At 38.2% G+C, this 17,190-nt stretch overlaps 1 protein-coding gene across 1 annotated transcript in view; it reads right to left on the reverse strand.

Moving 5' to 3' along the window:
* CSTPP1 (centriolar satellite-associated tubulin polyglutamylase complex regulator 1) overlaps window positions 1–17,190 on the reverse strand; it is a 299,503-nt gene that overhangs the window by 158,744 nt on the left and 123,569 nt on the right. Inside the window, exon 3 of the mRNA XM_060261685.1 lies at window positions 12,937–13,067. Within this exon, the coding sequence (XP_060117668.1) occupies window positions 12,937–13,067 (131 nt within the window). The remainder of the gene's footprint in view (window positions 1–12,936; window positions 13,068–17,190) is intronic.

Here is a 17,190-nt window from a genome sequence, read left to right on the forward strand (position 1 = left end):
CTTCTTGATCTACTATTGCTTTTCCATTTGCCATAATTTTATTAATAGTTTTATTTTCTTTCTTTTTCTTCAATTGCCAGGCCAAATATTTTCCAGGTTTATTCGCACTTTCGAACGATTTCTGTTTCAGACTTTTTAAATTCCATTCTAGTTCTTTATTCAGCAAATGTTTGACTTAAGATTGTAATATTGTAATTTCTTTTATTAACTTCTTTTTTCTTGGCCTTTTTTCAGGTCCCTTTATTATTTATTTCATTTTGTAATGTTACCTACCGTTCTTCTTTGGCCCTCTTATCTTTATTAAGTCCTCTCATTACTGCTTTATAAGTGTCCCATACTGTTTGAAATTCCATATCCTCAGTTTCATTTATTTGGAAGAAAGCTGCGGTCTCCTTTTCTAAAAATGTCACAATGTCTTTATCTTGTAGCAAGTCTTCATTAATTCTCCATCTTCTTGTTTTCTTTTGCAATTTTGTAGACCAGCATATTGGATTATGGTCTGCACAAACCTTTGGTAGAATCTCTATTTTTTTAGTTATGAGGCCCAAACTTTTGGAACCCCGTAACATATCTATTCTAGAGAAAGAGTTATGTCTCGCTGAAAAGAAGGTATAGTCTCTTACTTCAGGGTTGAATTTTCTCCAGATATCTTCCAGATTTTCTTGTTTGATCAACTCAAAGAAAGAATTTGGTAATTTTCCTTCTTTGTCATTCTTCTTTTGGCTTGATCTGTCAATATTATTTTGTATTGTCCCACTGAAATCGCCCATCATCAAAATCTGATCATACGTCTTCTCATCTAATTGCCGATTAATATCTTTAAAAAACTTATCTTTCGCTCCATTGGGCGCATATAATCCTAGTAACAACGTTTTTTCGCCTCAATTGTCACTTCTACTGCAATATATCTTCCTTCTTTATCTTTAAATATTAGTTTAGGTTCTAGTTGTTCTTTAATATAAAAGACTACCCCTCTTTTCTTTTGTTCTGCTAGTGAGAAAAATTCCAGCCCCAAATTTCTGTTCCACAAAAATTTACAATCTTTTTGTTGTATATGAACTTCCTTTAGACAAATTATGGTACATCTTTGTTTTTTAATCCAATGAAATGTTGTTCTTCTTTTTTGTGGTGAATTAAGTCCATTTATATTCCAAGATAGTAACTTGTACTCCATTATGATGCAGACTCTTTATTCTCTTCAAAAAAGCTATGCATCTCTTGTTCACTCTTTATTGTAATCCTTTTTCCATGTTGATCAAAGCCAAGACCTTCAGGTAATATCCATCTATATCTTGTGCCCTCTGCACGCAACTTGTCTGTTAACTTCTTGTATTTCTTCCTGTCATTGATCACTTGTCTTGGTAACTCGTTCATTATTTTGACTTTGCTCCCTTCTATAGTCCAAGCTTTTTGAAAACCTTTGTTTAAGATTTTACCAGCCATATCTTTAGATCTTAGTTTTATGACAATGTCTCTTGGCAGGCCTTTGTCCTTTGCATATGCTGAGTTGACTCTATAAGCACCATCCAACATACTTCTAATTTTTTCAGGATCTTCTTCTAAGTACTCAGTAATAATATTCACCATATGGTTCATTAAATCCGCCTCCTCCCTTTCAGGTATTCCTCTCAAATGAACATGTGTTTCCATCAACTTGCATGTATTATAACCTTCTCTTGGAGTTTTAACAGAATAGAAGCAAGTGTATCCACTTTTTCCTCTACCTCTTTAACTCTTATCTTTGACCTCATCTTTAAAACCCTCAATGTCTTTTCTAAGATCTCCAACTTCCTTTTTAAATTCTTTTTTCATTGCCATTTGCATTTTGTCCATTGCTTTTAACATTCTCGATTCCAGAGCATCAAATTGGGATTGCATTTTGTCAAATGAGTGGGCCCTTGCACGGGTTACCCTCCCTTCTGACATAAAAAGTCACCAAAATTTAAAAAGTTTTCCAATTAAAATTCAACACCAAGTCCAATAGCTTAGAACATGCTGTTTCAAACAAGACTAATTTCGTTGTTCTCCTAGCTTCCTAGGCTGAGATATTGATTTTTAACAAATTTGACAGTTTTTCTTCCTTTTAAAATGGCAATCGTTCTTTCTCTATGGTTAAACACAGTTCCTAGAGAGGTCCTTCTTGATCTTGGTCTTAATTCCTTCCTAGTTCAGATGTCACAGCTTTTGTAATCCTTATACACTTTGTTTGATTGGTCAGTCACTTTTACTTCCTGTTTCAAGTTGCACCGTTCTCGTGTCTAGTATTGCAGCCTTTGAAACTTGTGGGAATGTATAGAAATAGCCTTCGTCACCAGCCACAGCCACATATATTCAAAACATTTTTCTCTTTTCTCTGTGTTCTTTTGAAGCTATTAAATTAGCAAAGTTCCGTTTTGGAAGGCTGTATCTTCATTCAATTATGCCTTAGTTCAGTCTATTTATAAATTCCAGCAACTTTTAAAACTTGTAGGAGTGTAGGACATCAACAAAGAGACATCTGCGTCACCCGCCACAGACTGCAGAAAGTAAAAACATCTCCCTCTTTTTCCCAATTCTGCTAAAGCCTTTATATTTACAAAGTTCAAACTTGGCAAACGTCCTCTTCATTCAATTACGCTCAGTTCAATCTGTTTATAATCCCCACAACGTTTAGATAAGGCTCAAAGAGTCTCGAAGTAGAAATAGAAATAGATCAAAGTACCTTAAACAGATATTCTTTGGCACTCCGGCTTTCGTTATCTTGCAATTATAAATCAGTCTTTAAGTGTCTGGATTCCGACAGGCTTAAGTCAAATTAATGACTTTTTTAGTCCTCTGCAGATGAATATTAGACGTTTCCCTTTCTGGCCGGATCTCAAGGTTTCAAAAAAGGCAGCTACCCACCTTTCTAAAACCGAAATCAACAGCTAAAGGTGCTTGACATAATCTTGGATTAATCTTTTACTAAGATTGATAGGCATAGACCCCCCCCCCCCGAAGGGTCTTTTATACCCTGAACAGAGGAAAAAAATCCCCCTTACTAGAGGGCAGCAGCACTGTCTTCCACCCAAACAGGAAGTCCAAAAACCAGGAAAAATTTTTATAAAACTCTTCACCAGAAAGTTGTTGAATTTGATTACCAAAATTATTGTATTGTTGGTGACTACAATGCCGTTTTTGACTTGGAAAAAGATAAGAAATTTGGAAAAAAGAATGCCAAAAAATCATGTAGCCAATTTCCTAGAGCTTTTTGCAGAATGGCAGATGAGTTAAATCTAATTGATGCATGGAGAATGAAAAATCCCCAAACCAAAGATTTTACCTTTTATTCAGATATGCATAAATCTTGGTCTAGGATTGATATGGCATGGATTTCAAGATCATTAGCGCCGTCACTGGAAGAAGCAAGTATACTACCAAGAACGTTTGCAGATCATAGTCCAATACAAATTGTATTACAGAGTAGGATAACTAGGCCTCGATGGACTTTAAATTTGCAGATCTTGAAAGAAGAATTTATAGAAGAGACACAAAAAGAAATAAAAATGTATTTTAAGTATAACTTGGAAACAGATACGCCTATGCAAACAATCTGGGATGCTTTTAAAGCTGTTTTTAGAGGTATTGCGATAAGATACTCCTCAAGAAAGAAGAGAGAAAGAACAGAAATGTATAATCAACTGATAGAAAACCTAAGCAAACAAAAGAATATATTAAAAGCGAAAGACACAAAGGAAATTAGAATGAAAATTAAAAAATACTCAACATCAGATAAACCTATTATTGAACGAAGAATTAGAGAAAAAACTGAAGTGGACAAAGCAAAACTACTTTGAAAATGCAAATAAAACTAGCAGATGGCTGGCATTCAAATTAAGAAAAGAAAGAGAAAGAAAAATAATTAGATCGTTAAAGAATGAAAATCAAGAGGAAGTTACCCAAAGATCACAAATTGAGGGAATTATTAGACAGTTCTATCAAAAGCTGTATAAGAAAGAGGGGCAGATAAGGGGTGGCATTCCTATATTTGGTACCAACCCCCCCAAAAGAACAGTGTATTCTTTAGACACGAAATAAGAAAGTCAATCTATAAAATTTGGATAGGAGTAAAATCCCAATTCTACAAGTACACACCTGTATGACTATCTCCGGTAGAAGCATCAACTCATCTGAACCTCTTTCAGTGGGAACACAATCTTAATTATGAAACCTTATTAGATGATAAAGGTGATTTACAACTTGATGAAAAATCCTTAGATTGGTGGATTAAATTACAAATTAGATCAAGATATAAAGCAGACAAAGAATTAGGTTTTCTTAAGAAATTTAACGAATTTGATACTTTAATTATAAGTACTGATCAGAAACTGATTTCCAAAATCTATAATTGGCTTTTAGAGGTAAGAATGCAGGATGAAGTAGTTAAAGAAACTTGGGTAAGATGGATGCAGGACTTTGGCTGTAACATAGAATTAGTGGAATGGGGAAAAATTTGGAAAGAGAATCTCAAATTAACTCAATCGGTCATATTTAAAGAAAACATCTACAAGATGGTATATCGTTGGTACTTCACGCCTGAGAAACTAGTTAAAATTTATCCTAACTCTTCTAACAAATGCTGGAACTCTATATCATTGTTGGTGGCAATGTGAAAAAGCCAAAAAATACTGGGGCCAGATTCATGCATGGGCTCAAAAAATATTGAAAATAACCATAAAGCATACACCTGAACTATATTTGTTAAATATATGGAAGAACTCTATCCCCAAAATAAATAGAAAACTTCTATTATGTATAGTAACTGTGGCTAGATTAATATATGCTAGACATTGGAAAATTCAGCAAGTACCAGGGAAGGAGGAATTTTTGCAAAAGTTATATGAAGTAGCAGAAATGGACTTTTTAACGACTAAACAGAGAGAAGGAAATATAGAGAAATGTAAAGAAACTTGGAAACCGTTATACGATTGGGCAAAAGTGTATGATAACTGAAATGATGGGAAATGATTTACATATTGATACAAACCTTAAGCTCCTTTCTTTGTTATATGTTGTGTTAGTTTATTATTATTATTATTCCTGTTTTGACTTTTTGTCAAGTGTTTTTATATGTTATGTGATTTTTGTTGTTGTTATATCCAATAAACTTCAATCAAAATTAAATTAATAATAATAATTCATCAGCACTCTCCTCCGTCAGCACTCACTCATTCACCTCCTGCTCCAACATTGATCTATCAAGGCCAGTATTGCCTACTCTGACTGGCAGCGACTCTCTAAGCTCTCTTTCACATTACCTGCTACCTGATGTTTTTAGCTAGAGATGCTGGGGATTGAACCTTGGACCTTCTGCATCCTAAACAGATCCTGAATCCCTGAGCCACAGCTCCCCTCCCACTGTGAAAAGACGTTTAAATGCTGTTAGAAAAACAGAACAAAGAGTAATAGAAATTATGCTGGGTTGATTTAAAAAATCAAAGCAATATGAAGAAACTGAGAAAACTGTGCTGAGAAATTCCATCAGGACTAACTTATTATTAGCTAATTAAATGAATTTACAGTATGATATTATTTAACCATGTTAGCCAAATGGAGCCTCTATGTTTGAACCTCCTATATGCCTAAATACCAGATGTTAGCAAGAAACAGGGATAGCTGTTTCATTCATGCCAAGCTTATAAACTTCCCAGAAACATCCGGCCAGCCACTGCTGTAGATAAGCAATTTCTTAACTCTCCCCTACTGAAATCAATGGAATTTAACAATGCTTAATTTTGGATTGTTGTCGCATCTTTGTTGATTGGTTTGTCTCTGAACCATTCCAAATATTTGCATGCTGTTTACATTGAATGAGACTGCCTTCTCTCCATACAGCAGGCCAAAAAAAGGGTACCTCAGAGCAAAATTAATTCTATTGGCTGAAGAGCACTACAAGAAACATATAATAATTAAAACCAGAAGATCACCAAGCTTTGTAAGCCACAGGAGTTTGATGAAGAGACACATGCTGACCTCATGAAGCTCTACAGTCCTTGGGGGACTGTTTATATGGAGGAAATACATTTTAATTAAACAGTCCTGGGGAACAGACAACAAACTTAAACAGGAGGTCATCTAGATTCCAAAAGGTCAACTGAAAATAAAGTTGAAAGGAGACAAAGCTATATTTCTGAACACTCTTCTTTAGGGAACATTCCTGTGCACAGTACAAGCTCTTTGAGCAGATTAAAAACACCCATAATGGAATATAAAATGGAATGACATTTTCTAGCTCTTCAACACTACAAGTGATTCCATCATCATAAATATTTTCCAAATGCCACTAGTTATTAAGTGCCTGCAAGAGTTACTATCAATAATACAGCAGTTTTACCATGCTGGTGATTATTCTGTATGTTTTGCTTGTCCTCACAGGATATGGCCTGTGAAGAAATGCATTTTTTTTGGAAGTTTGAAATAAGCAAAACCTTCACTTTGAGTTTTAAAAGTTTTTTTCTCTCTGAGCAGAGAACAGGCTGGAAGGGAATGAGTCAGTTCAACTGCTTTCCAGACATACCTCAGCCCACCTTCATACAAATGCTAACAAGAGAGATAAGGGGTGGGTCTAGCTCTCCGCCAAGCAGAGAACAGAGATTTGGAGCACTTTAGACTAGAAAAGCTCCAAGAAGAATCTCCAGAAAAAGCTTCTGTGACCTGGCTTGCTCAGGCAAGTCCGATCTTGTCAAAACTCAGAAGCTAAGCAGAGGGCTTGGTGCTTGAGGGGCGGGCAACAATGGGAGGGCTTCTAGTGTCCTGGCCCCACTGATGAACCTCCTGATGGTACCTGGGTTTTTTGGCCACTGTGTGACACAGAGTGTTGGACTGGATGGGTCATTGGCCTGATCCTACATGGCTTCTCTTATGTTCTTATGACTGTGGTTAGTATTTGCATGGGAGACTTCCCTGAAATACCCAGTCAAGAGGACAGGCTCTCCTCAGCCACCTCTCTAAATATCCTCCAGGTCCCTAGTAGAGATCAGTCACCAGAGGTCAACATGACTTCCAGGTGCAAACACACATGTGTGCACACACAAAAATATAAAAAGGTAAATGTAGTCCCCTGTGCAAGGACTGAAATACCAAAATTAAAAAAAAAAAAACTGCTAGGGCATGTATAGAGAGAAGGACAGAGGATTTGCATTTTACCCATTTCTTTTGAAACGCTTGCTCAATCTGGTGCTGTGCTAAAAGTATGCTTGTGAATATTTTCCTTTTAATAAATATTTATAACGTTTGGTTCTGGCAGTGGTTCTCTGTATCATACAGACATCCATCTACTATCTTGGACACACTATTTTAAAAGCAGTGCAACGGGAAGACAGACGGTGAGTGGCTATTCCTCCAAGGGCACACAAGGCAGTAAACTGTTCCTGTGGTGACCAGGTGCTGTGAAGCAGAAGATACAGAGGCAAGGCAAGATCTTGGAAGGGGAGCGGAGCCCTGACCCTCCCAGAAGGAATTCCTTACAAAGTTCAGGTGGTGGTGGTAGGTTACCAAAGAGAGAGAAAGGAAAGCCTCTCCAGGTGTTGGGAAAGCCTTGGAGGGCATGGTGGAATAGGTCCCAAAGGCTGGAGAAGGCTGTTCCACTATATGCCCCATTCTGCTGAAATATCCTGTGAGGACAAAACAAAACAGACTGTGGAACTTCATAAGTGTGCAGTGAATGACTTTAGAGAACTCTCTGTGTGAACAATCAAGTAAGATTATGAAATCAGGCTCAGAAACCCAAATCCAATTGCTTGTCATAATACGATAACAGCTTTCAAATCCAGTGGTTCATGATACTAGTTTGTTGATTCTACATGTAGAATATGCGTTGTTGTTTTTTATTTCAAGGATACTAGTGGGTGGGGCCACTAGCTCTCTTATAGACCCTGCTTTTCAGGAAGATAAAATTAACCATCTATTTATACTTAGTGTCATTTTACTATAGTTTGGGGCTGCCCTTGCCATAGTGCATGAGGCAAAAGAACATTGCAGCAGCCAAACCCTTAAACTGATCATGATTAGAGGGAATGTGCCATTGTTTGTGACTGAAAGGTAGGCTTGCTCAAGACGTAATGACAAAGTCTTGAAATATGACTGCTGATGTTCCTTCTACTTCCCAAAGATGGTAGCAGTCAGGAGCTGAGTTTCCTCACAGGCCAAACTGCCTCTCCAATCCATTTCCTTCTTGACAGCAGTTTCAGAGAAGGAAATCAATTAAGATTTAATCAGTGATGACTAAAAGTCTTCACTCAAGCCTCCTGCTGCCTTGGCTGCTACTGCTGAACACAGAAACCACCTTACACCAAGTCAGACCATTGGTCTACTAGTTCAATATCTTTACACTGACTGGCAGCACTTACTGTATTTTAACTGTAGATGCAAGACAGGGTGACATGTCTTTCCTTGCTTTAATCATTGTAAAATGTAAGGCTTTGGTGGATAATTCCTAATATACATTCAGTTTTTATTCAAGTACTTAGAACTCTCCAGATAAAAAAAGATGTTGCAAAAGTACCTGTCCCAAAAAGAAAACAGCCAAAATGTAGATTTGAGGAAAATATGTAGATTTGAGGAAAAGGAAAACAAAACTTATCGAAATAGAATTACTTAGAATGCTCCGAAAAATTCCAGCAGGCAGAAGGGTGTAGTTTGGTAGCTTTTGCCAGGCTGGAATGCTTCTTTAGATGCAGCAATGCAAAATCACTGATTGCAGCACTTAAGTTAAAACAACATGACAGCATGAGATACTAAAAGCTCTGTTTGCAAAATTTCTTCCATCTAACTACTTGTAAAATTTCTTGTAACATTACATATTTCAAAGTGTTCCAGGATAGCGGTACATTTAAGACAGTAAGTTATGGGCCAATATTTAGGAGGTGTGGGCAAGGTGAGTGAATGGCTTGCAAGTCCCTCCACCCATACTACAGCAAAAGTTTCTTAAATGTGAGATGATCCAACACAAGTCATGTGCATGAGGTCTTTGCATGCCATTCTGAAAAATGAGAAAACAGCCTGCAGCACTTGTGAATCTGCCAAGCTTCTCACTGAACACTCCTAACATTCTGTAGTATATAACATGCCACTGAAAATAGCATCAAGTATACCAGTATGATCTCTTTACTTATTTGTTTTAAACATCCAGTTGTACATGGTGGTGAAGTCACACAGCAACAGAGGGAAGGAGCAGCAACACCAATAAAAATGTAAGAATGAGGAGCACTTTTCAGGACTCTAAGTAAAAGCAGTTGAAAAGGCTAGGAATGGTCAGATACACCACTGCAGCAGCATGATTTTAAAAACAACAGACAGAAAAGAAGAAATTAAAAAGGGAAGAGAAACATCAGCTTTCTAATTAGTCTTCATCTCTTACCTTATATAAGCACATTATCAAGGTTGAACAAATATTTAGTTAAGCCCTACTGTAAATCAGTCAATGAAAAAGATTCCTTCATTTTCCATCTTGCAACTTCCTGTGTTCAGGGCTTCCTGCTGGGCTTAAGCAGGAAGGCTTGGAGCAAAGAACACGTGTTCTCCAAGTCACAGTATGTTTATCCCAAGATTGACAAACAAACAGCAAACAGTGTTTTCTATACACAGAAGAAGCATCTGGCAGGCTGCTTAAACTGGTGATTCAGTTCTTTGTTGCATTTCCAAGATCTAAAAACTCTATTTCCAGTAGGAAGCTATTTAAAGTTCCACACAGGAACTGATCACTCCAGATCAGTTCTAGCTCATAATAAATACATATTAACTCATTTCAATATATCTAACCATAAATTGTTCATTTCATTGAGGCTACACTTCACAAAAAACTGAATTTCACCTCACTTCACAAAAAACTGAGGCAAACAAAAGATGTATTCCAGTTGGCAGTTCTTAGGTTGTTTTCATTAGCTCTTAGCAGTATTCAGACTGAAGGAATAGGCCACCAAGAACAGCCAACATGCTTTCTGCATTCATGAAAGTGAAACCTGACTGGAGCTTCTTCCATACACCAAGAATTCTCTGTAAGTTTGCAACAGAGTCCAGATCCCCCTTCCACCCTAAAAGAGGGGGAGGGGGAAATACTGCTCTGAAAAAGCACTCTTGGAAACTACAGAGATACAGGGGAGTGACATCAGAATGCTGGGAAAAGGATGCAGAAGGAATTTCAAAATCCAATGGGAGAGTGAAGTGAGTGTGCAAATGAATACGGAAGCAGGTTTTAAAGCGCCGGAGGTGGGATGTAATAATCATAGTAAACACAAAAGCAGAAAGGGCCTTGATTTGCACTCATGGCAGTTTCCTTGGTTCTCTTCGAAAGCATTATGTCATCACTGTATTCCACAGAGGAGTTAAAGGTGAGGGAGTGCCCAAGAGGGGACTTGGGCTTGATGACATTTTCTTTTTTTTTTCTTTCTTTCTTTTTTTTTTTTGATGACATTTTCAAAGCTGCCTCCTTCTTCAAATCTATTATGGCTTGATTCTTTATTTAATTTTGTGAATATGTGACATGGGAAAATTTTAAGATAAAAGATTAAGGGAAGTCTCCTGGCTTGACATAAAGTGTAGAGATAGATAAATTTGATCCAGGATAGCACATGCAAATCATTGTTATTGGGAAAGAGAAGGGGGGGGGGGAGGCTGCATATGCATGAAGGACACAAAATGACAACATCACATTCCTGTCTTTTGTATTCCTTTTGTCTGTCCTAAACATGATGCTAGTTAGTTTCGTATGGTGACCTTAAGTTCAAATGTTATTGAAGAGCAACAAAAGTTAAACATAAAAACATAAGAACCCTGCTGGACCAAACTAGTGAGCCATCTAGCCCATCATCCTGTCTAACACAGTGGCCAACCAGTTCCTCTGGAGGGCCAACAACAGGGCATAAAGGCCAAGGCCTTCCCCTGATTTTGACTCCTGGCTCTGGGATTCAGAGGTTGACTGCTTCTAAATGTGGAGGTTTCCTTCAGTCACCATGGCTAACCACTGATGGACCTATCCTCCATGAATCTACCAAATCCCCTTTTAAAACTGTCTATTCTTGTGCCAACATTGCATTCTTTGGTAGCAAATTCCACATTTTAATCACTTGTTGTATTTCCTTTTGTCTGTCCTGAATCTACTGCATCGACTTCACTGAATGTCCTCAAGTTCTAGTATTTTGGGAGAGGGAGAAAAATTTATCTTTGCCAACTCTCTTCACCCCTTGCATAATTTTTTTTAAATCTAGTCTATCATGTCCCCACATAGTCATCTCTTTTAAAAAGTCTCAGCTCTTTTAAAATAGTCATCTCTTTTAAAAAGTTCCCTCATAGGGAAGGTGCACCAACGCCCTAATCATCTTGGTTACCTCTCTATACTTTCTTCAGCTCTGTGACCAGAACTGTACACAGTATTCCAAATGACCACACCATTGATCTATACAGGGTCATTACAATATCAGCCATTTTATTTTCAGTCCCTTTCCTAATAATCCCTAACATAAAGTTTGCCTTCTTCACCACTACATAAATATATATATGGTAATAAGATGCTAAATAATTAAAGCACAATATGATTGAATCGAAGTGTGAATTATTTGTAAATATAATGTATTATCAGAGAATATAAACATCAAAGAACTCAATCCAATATTACAACAAATCTAATCCATAAAGCAAAAGCTAAAGAAATACAAAATTACAGCAGAAGTTCATCACATCTGCAAAAATCAGGGAAGTGCAAATTATGTCTTGAAAGACGACTCAATATGTCTTGGAAGACAAGAAGAATCACACAAGAAATCACGGGTAATGGCTATCTTGTTTTGGTCACCTTCAGTGAACTAACTAGAAGTATTATGTGTGCATGAAGATTTTCAATGAGCTATTCACTATATCCCTGAGGTCTTTTCTTGGTTTGTCACCGCCAGTTTGGATAATTTAGGATTTTCCTCCCCCCTACATCACTTTGCACTTACAATAAATTTGACCTGTCATTTTTTCTGCTCATTCCCCAGTTTGGAGAGGTCATTTAGGAGTGCCTCACAATCTCCTTATTTATTTATTTATCTTTCCATCCATCCATCCTGTGTATATCATGCCTTTCTTTTCCAAAATAAAAAATTAAGGTAGCTAATAAATACAAACAACAAATACAAACTGCAAAAAAGACAGAGTGATGGGCCTTGCCATTTTCCTTCCCAGAACCAAAGCAGACCATTAGAAGGAGCCATGTTCTCCCCCTCCCCACAGAATTGCTGGTCTTTGATTAAGTCCCAGAGGGAGGGGCAAGGTGACAACTGCCCTTGCATTTTCACCACCAGAATAATCTGGTGTCATTTGCAAACTTCATTACCTCGTTGTTCATCCTGAGTTCCAATATGTTTGTGTTTAAATTAAACAGCAACCATCCCAATGTAGATGCCGTGGAGGGCTCCACAGCATCCCTCCCATCACCAAGAAAACAATTCATTTATTCTAACTCTCTGCTTCCTATTTTTTAATCAGCTACCAAACCATGAAAGGACATATCTTCTTATCTCATGACTGTTATGAAAAGCTTTTGCTGAGGCATCTTATGAAACATTTTTTGGAAATATGAATATAAAATGTCTACCAGGTCACTCCTGTCTGCATGCTTGTGACATCATTAAAAAATTTGAATAGGTTGATGAGGTAGAATTTTTCTTTACAAAAGCCATGCTCATTTCTTTTCCTCAAGGCTCATTCTTCTATGAGTTTAACAATTCTGTCTTTATTAATACTTTCAAGCAATTTACTCAGTACATATTACTGAAGACTATGGGCTCCTCCTTACATCACAGATGCAAAGTGACATTAAAAAAACAAGTGGAAAGTTGAGCTACTCATGCAAAAATTCTAAAGAACAAAACTTTTAGGCATCAGATCTGTTCAAGGTGCTAAGAGAACAATAAAATACTAGATTTTTAAAAAATGACTCACCTCCATTTTTGCCCACTGCTCTGAAGCACCGCCAGAAAGTCCTTAGAAAAGATACCCGGTTGTGTGGTGTAGCTTGCACAAAGCTGAACTCGCGGAACAAAACATGAGTTCCTTGATGCACACTGTTAAAGCTAAAGAGACAGAGTTATAGTATCAGAGTTAGCTGCAGCAACAGGAAGTTAAAACCAATAAAGAAATACTGTGGCTAGGAGAACAATACAAAAGCCATAACTCTATAACTTCTAAAGAGGAATCTCAAAGCTAACTCACAGTTAACATTAATTTACTCTCTAGAGGGACTTCATAAGAATGAACATGATAGATTTCAGGCTTTCAGTAAGTGAGATATGAATATATATGAAGCTGCCTTATACTGAATCAGTCCATCAAAGTCAGTATTCAAACTGGCAGCAGCTCTCCAGGGTCTCAAGCTGAGGTTTTTCACACCTGTTTGCCTGGACCCTTTTTAGTTGGAGATGCTGGGGATTGAACCTGGGACCTTCTGCTTACCAAGCAGATGTTCTACCACTGAGCCACCATGAACTCAGATAAATTTGTCTGAAGGACTCCATAGCTAGGAACACTGCTGTAAAATATTTGTTAAAAGAGGCTTGGCAGATATTAGCAAGTTCAGAAAGTGCTCTTTCTAACTCCAGGGTGGTAAAAATAAAGATCACCATCTTATCTACTGCACTATGATGAATTCCTGAGGCATGTGGGTCATGGCTTCCAGCCTGCATTATATAGTTATCTGCCACTTTAACTGCCAAAAACATTGCGGTGATTGTCTCAAAGATAACACAGTGGTTAAGAGACTGCATTGTGAACTGGAAAGTCCCTAAGTTTAAATCTCTCCCCAGAAATAAAATGGGTAGCCTTAGCCAAATCATAATCTCTCAGCTTTAACCCCACTCTTCACATCCCACGATATGGAGAAAACAACCAAGTTGCTACAAAGATTACTGAGAATTGCTTTGAACATTACCATATAAATGCTACATTTACATTTGAGGCACAGTTTGGTATTCTTATACCAAAGATCATTGTCTAAATTCTTTCCCCTGTGTGCAATGCTGAAAACTCTACTCCACGGCTGTATGCTGTATCTGCTGTCTTAAAAGCAAAACACAATTGTCTCCATTATTCCTTTCCTTTTGTACCCTCAGAAGCTCATTGATTCACAAATCTTGAGCAGCAGAAAACAATTATTTCTTATTCTTTTGATGAAGGGCTAAAAGGACTGAGACAAATTTTGCAATTGATAGCGTGATCTTGCTGTTCAGTCACACAGTCAAGTCTGACTCTTTGTGACCCCATGGACAAAGTCATGTCAGGCCCTCCTGTCTTCCACCATCCTCTAAAGTCTGCTCAAATTCATGTTAGTTACATAAGTAATGCTGTCCAGCCATCTCATCTTTTGCTGTCCCCTTCTTTTGCCTTCTATCTTTCCCAGCATCAGGGTCTTCTCCAGTGAGTGTTCCCTTCTCATTTGGTGGTCAAAGTATTTGAGCTTCAGCATCTGACCTTCCAGGGAACAGTCAGGGTTGATTTCCCTTAGGGTTGACTGATTTGATCTTCTTGCAGTCCAAGGGACTCTCAAGCGTCTTCTCCAGCACCACAGCTCAAAAGCATTTATTCTTCTGCACTCAGCCTTCCTTATGGTCCAACTCTCACAGCCATACATTACTACCGGGAATACCATAGCTTTGACTATATGGACTTTTGTTGGCAGGGTGATGTCCCTACTCAAGAGGCTACCCCTGATGCTGACTCGGAAACTACAGCTAGTGCAGAACGCTTTGGCGCGGCTGTTAATGAGGCTCCCTCGATGGGAACACATTCAGCCAGTGCTGAAAGAGCTGCACTGGCTACCTATTGTGTTCCGAGTCCGCTTCAAGGTGTTGGTATTGACCTTTAAAGCCCTTTATGGTCAGGGACCTGTCTATCTGTGGGACAGCCTTTCTTCACATATTCCCCAGAGAGCACTGCATTCAGGGACAAAAAATCTATTGTCCATCCCTGGACCAAAGGAGGCTAGGTTACGTTCAACGCGAGCTAGGGCCTTCTCGGTGGCAGCACCAGAGTTGTGGAATGCTCTCTCGGAGGACATAAGGGCCCTGCGGGATCTTTCCACTTTCCACAGGGCCTGCAAGACCAAGTTGTTTCGACAGTTCTTTGATATCTAACCGGGAGAGAGCTGCCACCTGACATCATATAGAGTACTAGGTGATCACTGTCTGGAAAAAGAACTAGCTTGTATTGTATACTGTAGCAATACAGCACCATGAAATGGTTTTAAAAATTTTAAATTGTAAATATATTTTATTGGTTTTTTATTGGTTTTAACTTGTGAAATGAATGTTGTTAGCTGCCCTGAGTCCACTTGCGGAGAGGGTGGGATAGAAATTTAATGTAATAAATAAATAAATTAATAATACTTTTTATTATACTGCCTAAGTTTGCCATAGCTAGAGTGATCTTAGTGGGGGGTTTTCGTAGCAGGAACTCCCTTGCATATTAGGCCACACACCCCTGATGTAGCCAATCTTCTAAGAGCTTACAGTAGGTCCTGTAATAAAAGTCCTGTAAACTCAGTAATCTTTGTAGCAACTTGGTTGTTTTCTCCATGTCATGGGATGTGAAGGGTGGGGTTAAAGCTGAGAGATTATGATTTGGCTAAGGCTACCCATGTTTCATACTTCATCAGCCTCTTTTTTCACTGTTTTCTGGAGTCACAGTAACTACATCCGGTGTGTATGGCCTAATATGCATGGGAGTTCCTGCTACAAAAAAAGCCCTGGATCTTAGGATCCTCATCACTGAGCAAAAAAGCCAGGGTTTCTGGAGTATGTGGGGGATGACTAGTTGAATAAAGGTTTAATATAGTAATCCCTCATAAACTCAAAAAATCTGCATTCCAGCAGAGCACGAAAGGATGTGTCAATCCTCTTAAGGGCACAAGGGCAGATTCTATCAGCGAGGGCCTATTCAAAAATCTCCCTTGCAAAACCATTGTAGGTACAATGTCCTGTCTTGCAAACAAAAGAGTTCTGCAATAATGTGGGATGGTAAGATAGTACATATGGGGGTTGGGTTTAAACTTTGAGTAAGATACACCAAAAAACAGGGGTGAGCAGAGGTGGAATTCTAGCAGGAGCTCCTTTGCATATTAGGCCCCACCCCCCTGATGTAGCCAATCCTCCAAGAGCTTACAAAAAAGAGCCTTGTAAGCTCTTGGAGGATTGGCTACATCAGGGGTATGGGGCCTAATATGCAAAGAAGCTCCTGCTAGAATACCACCCTTGGGGGTGAGAATACTCCGTGGGCTCTCAGGTTCAAACAACCATGGTCAATTTCAAGGACTTGCTTTTTGATCAGAGAAAATAAAATGCTTTGGTCTTGCCTATCTCAAAAATATTATCAATCAGCATTCTGACTTCCATCATTTTCTCATCCAGGGCTTTCATCCAAGCTGATCTGTGGGTATCCCAATTTCAAGCAGCTAACAAATCATCTTCAGCAAAGAGCCATTTTAATCTCACTTTGAAGGCAAGAAGCCATGCTCTCTCTTCCAAGGACATGCAAAATCTGCTCATAATACAATGTTTCACACACAATAGGGAATATTCAATATTTTCCTTAAGAATTGGGCTAGTGTTGGTCAATATTATCAGAGATAGCTTTAATCCGAATAGCTGAACCACAAAGAATGATGGGAACCACTTTCAAACTAAAGGCTTGCACTGCTCTGGGGATATACTTCCCTCCCTTGTGGTGGAAAAAATTAATAATGACATTTGCACAAGGTTTTGCTTTATTAAGTGCTGCTCTAAATTGGGGGGGGGGGGTCCAAGACAGGTCTGTCGAGAACAAAATCTCCAAACAGGAGAAGGCCCTGACTTATTCAGTGTTGGAACTGTTGATAGACCATTGAGATGAGTTCCATTTTCTGGTCTTGTTGAAAACTAAGATCTTAGATTTTGGGTAGTTAATCACTTTGGGCTTCTCCAATAACTGGAGAAAGACTGCAAGGCCCTTTTTAGTCCAATCCTGGTTCAAGAAAAAATCACAGCATGATCACATAAAACAAAATAGGTATACCAATCTCAGCTAATTTTGGTGGGTGACAGTAATCATCAAAAACTGATGCTATATCATTGAAATATAAATTAAACAAGCAAGGTGCTTGCAGCAGCAAGCATCTCTGACAAACTCCGTTTCCAAATTAAATGGATTTATTAAATTCCCATCATA

Source organism: Heteronotia binoei, chromosome 21 (genome assembly GCF_032191835.1).
Source record: "Heteronotia binoei isolate CCM8104 ecotype False Entrance Well chromosome 21, APGP_CSIRO_Hbin_v1, whole genome shotgun sequence".
Taxonomy (NCBI): domain Eukaryota; kingdom Metazoa; phylum Chordata; class Lepidosauria; order Squamata; family Gekkonidae; genus Heteronotia; species Heteronotia binoei.